At 46.2% G+C, this 6,774-nt stretch overlaps 1 protein-coding gene across 1 annotated transcript in view; it reads left to right on the top strand.

Moving 5' to 3' along the window:
- Nucleotides 1-537: 537 nt before the first annotated feature.
- Nucleotides 538-6,774, top strand: part of EIF2B5 (eukaryotic translation initiation factor 2B subunit epsilon) — a 15,892-nt gene continuing 9,655 nt past the window's right edge. The window contains exons 1-10 of the mRNA XM_008644530.2: nt 538-686; nt 1,059-1,244; nt 1,341-1,518; nt 2,725-2,805; nt 3,457-3,534; nt 3,615-3,927; nt 4,578-4,723; nt 5,013-5,151; nt 5,602-5,703; nt 6,345-6,452. Coding sequence (XP_008642752.2) covers nt 541-686; nt 1,059-1,244; nt 1,341-1,518; nt 2,725-2,805; nt 3,457-3,534; nt 3,615-3,927; nt 4,578-4,723; nt 5,013-5,151; nt 5,602-5,703; nt 6,345-6,452 — 1,477 coding nt within the window. The 5' untranslated portion in view covers nt 538-540. The remainder of the gene's footprint in view (nt 687-1,058; nt 1,245-1,340; nt 1,519-2,724; nt 2,806-3,456; nt 3,535-3,614; nt 3,928-4,577; nt 4,724-5,012; nt 5,152-5,601; nt 5,704-6,344; nt 6,453-6,774) is intronic.

Below are 6,774 nucleotides of genomic sequence, written 5' to 3'. Positions count from 1 at the left end.
ACGCGAGCTCAGGCCTGAAATGAAACAGCACCAAAAATGAATTAAAGAATGGTATGCCATCACTCAGGTGTGACTCAGTAACTCAGTTTAAAAGTGTGAGTTGAATCTCAAGTCAAGACAGTACTTGCTTTACTTTAGATTGGGGTTTTTTTTCCCCATCTTTAATTCTGGACACTCATATTCCTGTGGCTTCATCATTCATGTCTGACAGGTTTTTCTTGAAGCAGTTAAAGCCTGAGTCAGGGAATCAGCACTTTTTTTTTCCCCCAGTCTCTGTCATTTATCTGAGTCTTCTTGAAGAGTTTTGAGTGATAACTCCACTTTTTTTATGCCTTCTTCTCTGAACTGAGGATCTGCCCCTAGAAGATCAGAAATTAGCTCTTATAGTTTAGATCAACTCTAAAAGATTTTTTAAAAAGCTGGTGGAGCAGTTACTTGTCTTATGTTTCTGGTACTATTGATGACATTATATCCTCAAGTTGGAAGGAGTTGTTGCTGATGTTGGGGTAGTGAGTGTTTGTTCAGCTATCTATGTGTTTTATGGTTTGCGGTTTTTTTCAGGCTCTTTTACCTATGGCAAATGTGGCCATGATTGACTATACCTTGGAGTTCCTAACTGCAACTGGAGTGGAAGAAACCTTTGTTTTCTGCTGTTGGAAGTCAGCTGAGATAAAAGAGCATTTGCAGTAAGAATTTCTTTTTAGTTTTATCATGGAAAGTATTCTTCTGCCCTCCAACAGCCTCAAAGGCCTCACTAATCCTTCTGATGAAAACTGCAAGAGATTCCCTTTCAGCAGCGATCTCCTAGCATATCTCAGAAAAGACCATTCCTCCTGTTTAGGAGGGTGGTTGTGCAGTGTGATAAAAGGGTTGGGTGTTGTGGGACTACTCCTTATTTCACCTTTTGAGTGTACCTGAGCCTGGCAATAGCGGGCTCACTGTCACAGGATCCTCTTCCATCCCCTTACAGGTGCGGCATGCACTGGGACACTGTGTCCTAGTGTGTCTGTAGGAACAACCTCTTTATGCCTTACTGATGTTTTTTTTTCTTCTTCCAGAAAATCCAAGTGGTGCCGGCACACGTCTCCCAACACGGTGCGCTTTGTCACTTCGGACCTGTACCGCTCCCTTGGTGACGTGCTGCGAGACGTGGATGCCAAGTCCCTTGTTCGTTCCGACTTCATCCTTGTCACTGGCGATGTGGTGTCCAACTTCAATATATCCAAAGCCCTGGAAGAGCACAAGTAGGTGCTGGAAGAGTGGATGCTTGCCTGGTGTGCTGAGACTCCGGGCTGTGGCTCTCTGAGGAGTGTTCTCATAGTTCTGCCCTCATTTTTCAGGTTGCGTCGTAAGATGGAAAAGAATGTGTCTGTGATGACGATGATATTCAAGGAGTCCTCGCCTGGCCACCATGCCAGGTGCAAGGAGGATGACATTGTTATTGCTATGGACAGTGCCACAAACCGTGTCCTTCACTACCAGAGAACGCAGGGGCTGAAACGATTCCACTTTCCTATGGTGCGTCTGGAACCTGGCAGGTGGAAAAGGGCTGTGGTGGTGAAGCAGCCCACCCAAGGAGGAGATCCTCCTTCAGTGAGGGCTGGGGAACTGTCCTTGCTGCTCCTCTTGGAGGAGCAGATGATAGGAAGTAACTTGGGGTAAACTGGCTTTTTTTCCCTTGATCTTTATTTGAGGCTTGGTGAAACCATGCTGGGACACACGTTTGTGACTCTTTTCACTTTGAACATGGGGAAGATGTATTTCTCGCAGTTCAGGTTTTGCCCTTTATTTCCTTTTCATGATGTGAAACAAGGCAAGGAGATTATTTGTGCTATCGCAGAGGCTGCCAAATTGGGGTGCATATACTGCTACCATGCACAGACCATTTGCACAGAATCATTTAGGTTGGAAAAGACCTCTGAGATCAGAGAGTCCAACCTTTGGTCACCACCTTGTCAACTAGACCACGGCATGTCCAGTCATTTCTTGAACATTTCCAGGGATGGGACTCCAGCACCTCCGTGGGCAGTCCATTCCAGTGTTTAACAACCCTGTCTTTTTTGAAGTGTCATTGAGCCTGACATGGGGTGGAATAACAGAGGTGCAAGGAGTGGTACCTCCTATTACCTCTGTTTGTTCAACTAGTAATGTGGTAAATGCTCTCTAAATGTCTGTGGAGGCACTTTCTCCATGAGATAGATGGACCAGTTTCTTTCTTCAGCTCCGAACTAAGACTGTGATTGTATAATATTTTCATCCCCAGTCAGGAATCAGGAGGTTATTTCATGTCTTCAAATGGAAGCACAAATCACTGTAGGAAAGCAAAAAGGAAAGACCAAAAGAAACAAAACCCAACAATACAAAACTGACGCACAGCTATAAAAATTGTATTTGGATTTATCAAAGCTTTTTTGTACATTTATAGCTCCCAGAGACTGAGGTCAGGAGCCTCCTGGAGGAAAAGTGATTGTTGAAAGTACAAGCTATTTCTAGGAGACCTGCACTGTGTAAGGGCAGGGGCAGTCTCTGCTGGCTGACACAGCTCTTTGTGTGACCAGTCTGTGTCTGCTAAGATTCGGTCTAGCATAGATTATAGATTTCTCCGATCCTCAGAACTTCAGCTAGTTAAATAATTCAGTCAATACTGCCCCTGGCTTATAGAAGACTTCTGGGGTTCGGTGCTGTGTGAGGCACTCAGATCATCTGAATTTTTTCCTCTTTCAGAGTCTGTTCCAGAACTCTATTGAGAACGTCGAGGTGCGCCATGACTTGCTGGATTGTCATATCAGCATCTGCTCTCCACAGGTGAGCCCTGCCCTTCCTTACTGCTGGTGTGCAGGGGGTGTGTGTGGCCTGAGTACCAGGTTTGAAAAAGAACTGGCTGAGCTGAGGGCCTGGGTGATCATGTGGTGCTGCTCTGTGGAACGCATGGGGGCTCGGTCTGTTTCTGGCATCCACTGCTCGAGGCCAGGCAGAGCTACACGGTGGATGCATCCATAGACTGGCTGATTTGGCACAGAATGAAACTATTTCAGAAAATAAGTGATTTCACTTTGGGTACAATAACATCTGTGGAGCAGAGGTGGTGGCTGTGCTGTGGAGAAGTGTCAGTACTTGCAAGCTGGTACCATGTTAGGGTAGCATTCAGGGTTATTCCAGCTAAGGCTCACTAACAGATCTTCCAGATCTGATAAAACTTGTCTGCATCCTTCCTTTGGGGGTGAAACTACAAAGTAAGGCTGGGCAAATTGCTTGGAAATGCTAAAGCAATGTTTTGCCCCTTTTGAAAATCAAAATCTGTTCATGGATTCTGGAGGAGTAGTAGTTGGAGGAGATGGGAAGGTCAGCATTCCTAGCAGAAGGAGTCAGAGCTTTATTCAAGGCAAGAGCATCACTTTCCTATATTGTATAACTTGGCTCTAACTGTATTATTTCCATGTACTTTATTCCTGGCAGGTGGCTGAACTGTTCACAGACAATTTTGACTACCAGACACGGGATGACTTTGTGCGTGGTCTGTTGGTGAATGAGGAGGTAAGGAGAGGGTTGTTAAAAGGGAGATCCTGTTGCTTTGCCTTAGGGAACCTTCTGACATGCTCCTGCTTGTCTCCCAGGTCCTGGGGAACCAGATCCATATGCATGTAACGACGGAAGAGTATGGTGCTCATATTTGTAACCTGCTGATGTATGAAGCTGTGTGCTCTGACATCATCCGGCGCTGGGTTTATCCTCTCACTCCGGAGATGAACTTCACTGATGACAAGAACCAGAGTTACACCCACTCTAAACACAACATTTACCGAGGGGTGGATGTGAGCCTTGGCCATGGTAGCGTGCTGGAAGAGAATGTGCTCATCGGGCAGGGGACGGTCATTGGCAGCAACTGCTCCATCACCAACAGCGTTATTGGGCAGAACTGTAGGATAGGTGAGTGTAAGAATGGGGGATGTGCCAGCCTTGCCAGGCCAGGGCACACATTGTTGGGATTCAGTTTTTAAAGTGCGTTTGGCACTGGGAGAGGATGATAGGTGGGTGCTGATTGACTGCTAATGGGGAGAAAGGAGAAAAACTTGGTTTTCCAGCAGAGGAAATAGACTGAAGTTTTCAGGGTACCATAATGAAGCTGGAAAGTACTTCATGCAAATGAGTTGTTTCAGCAGTAGAGAATGCATGACCTTTACTGATCTAGAGTTACCAACCACCAACATCCTGCAAATAAGGGTCATCTGTCACCATTTTCATGAGCTGTTTCCTTCAACTTACTCCTAGCCTTGCTCCCTCCTAGCTCACTCTTTCTTAGCCTTGGCTGGATTTTCTATTTTTTTAGTGATTTGGCTGTGTTTGTCCAAAACTGAGATATCAGTTGTTACTCTCAAGTCTCTGTAGAGAACACATTTCTCTTTCAGCTTTGGGTGAGAAGTGGATGTAGGCCTCTGAGGCAAATTTTCCCATTGTCTAACATCCATCATGCATCAAGGGCCTTGGGAGTCAGTAAGATGGTTCCTAGTGGACTCAGCAGTGTCGGAGAGCACTAGACAGCCTTGCTCAGTATATTTGCACTTGGTGGTGTATAACAGGTGATGAGGTCACTTTGGATGGAGCTGTTCTGTGGGACCGAGTGCACATAGCAGATAACGTGGAGATCCACCATTCTGTTGTCTGTGATGAGGCTGAAGTGAAGGAGAAAGTAGAGCTAAAGCCCCGCTGTGTCCTCTCCTCTCAGGTGAGCTGATTTATGTCTGTTCCGTTTTCTGCCTCTCTCAGCAGGTTGCTAATCTTACACTAGACCATTCCAGAAAACAGGGCTGCCCCAAGCCTTTTTGCAGAGGTGGAGGCTGTGCTACATCTCCCACCTTTTTCTTCCCATTGCTTGGCAGGGACAGTACGGTATGGAATGCAGCAGTGCTATCTTCATTTACACTTGTTAGTAACAGTGTGTCTGGAGCTGCTGGTGGAGGTATTAGGGGGCAGTCAGAGTGTTGTTCATTAAGATATGTTTTACGTATTTGCAGGTAGTAGTCGGTCCTGGCATCACTCTCTCTGAGGGCACAGTGATCTCTCTGCACCCCCCAGATGAGGAGGAAGAGGACGATGACCAGTTCAGTGATGATTCTGGTGTGAACAAGGAGGAGAGCAAAGCAAAACTGAAAGGTATGAGAGTTTCTGTCTCCATGCACTGAAGCTATACAGAAGGTTTTGTCTTCCATGATCTTTTGGGGTCTTTACCTGCCTCATTCCAGACACTGCAGTACCAGGGTGGAACTAAGTGTTGCATTCAACCTGGAACCTATGTGTTTTCATCAGGGCAAGCAAGGATACTCAGCTGTGTCCAAGGGCTTTGTCCTTGTGAAGTACTGTTTCTACAGTATGGGTTTATCAAGGGATCTAAACATGGTCTGCCAAATGTTGCTGCTGTAGGGAGGAGTAAGTCAGTCACTTGTCAAAGCATGTGAGAAAATAAAAGCTGAAATCCATATGCATCTGCAGGAATCCCAGCTCCCTCTTGATGAAGGCTATTTAGGGGCAGTAATATGCAGGTTATACCAGTCTATTTCAGGTTTGCCTGTAAGCAGATCACACTGATTGCTGATTCTTTTTAAGGTTACAATAAAAAAGATGTAGGCTCAGAGGGCAGAGGCTATCTCTGGAAAGCAGATGACAAGAGTGAAGAGGATGAAGACGAGCAGAGACAAAGCCTGTGGGGTAAGGAAAAGTTTAGTGTGATTACTTGGGGGTGAACAGACAGGTGTGTGTTGGGGAAATCAGCCAAGTAGGATGCTGGTAATTGTGTCTAGAGCAAGACTTGAGCTTTGTGAAGCAGAGTGGCTCCAGGTAACAGCTATGTGTGGAGGGAAGGTAAGAGGTAAAAGCAGGTCATGGACCAGATTCTCTCTTCCTGTGCTCTGTGAAAGATGTTTATTAGATATTTGCCTTGCACCAACACACAGAGCTGTCTGTGCTGGGAATGCTGCACTATAGGACACCAGGCCCTCCCTCAGAGGGAATATGCTTTGGCTATTCCAGGTGCTGCTGGCTTTCTTCCTGCCAGTGGCAGTGTCTGCTGACATTGCTCCATTGTGAGTCAGCAGTCTGCGCAAAATGCAGTTGCTTCTGTCCCTGTCCTTTATTGTCTGCCTGCAGACTCTCAAAAAAATCCCATTATCCTAGTGCCAGCTGTAGTGTTCCCTCTGCAGCAAACCTGATCATCTGGACCTGTAAATAGAAGCTGCCCTGCAAGGACAGATAGTTGCTGATTTGGTTGGGAAGTCCCTGGGACACCTGGTTCCTCATGGCATATGATAGTTGCAGCTTTTGAGTGCTGAATGCTGCATCTTCTTCCTCAGGCCCAGCTGTGCACTCAGAGGAAGAGAGCGAGTCTGACAGTGACCTGAGCATGGGCTCTGAGGAGCCAGACAGTCGGGCAGCGTCCCCTCAGCTGGATGACATCAAAGGTAAGAGGTGGGCTCTGAAGAAGTACAGTGACTCTGCAGATAATGCAGTGTGTGAGGTTTGTGCTCTTTTCTCTGGGTGTATTGGAAAATTTGTGCACGTCGGTAATATGTTGTTTCCTGATCTCACTTCCTGCATTTTATACAGAGTTCTTTAATATTCCCTGTATTGCTGCTGGGTTAACCTAAAGCAGTCAAGGATGAGAAAAGAGCCTCCATCTTTCTCATTCCTCATCACTGGACCTTTGTGAAAGAGACCTCCCTGAGTTGTCTGTTTAAATGGCAGCGTCATTCTGTAATTTTAGAGACTATGGCAAGGTTCAGC

This window comes from Corvus brachyrhynchos, unplaced genomic scaffold (genome assembly GCF_000691975.1).
Source record: "Corvus brachyrhynchos isolate BGI_N302 unplaced genomic scaffold, ASM69197v1 scaffold162, whole genome shotgun sequence".
NCBI classification, from domain to species: Eukaryota; Metazoa; Chordata; class Aves; order Passeriformes; family Corvidae; genus Corvus; species Corvus brachyrhynchos.
The sequence above is the reverse complement of the archived record's forward strand: the minus strand, read 5'-3'. Positions and strand labels throughout refer to the sequence as shown.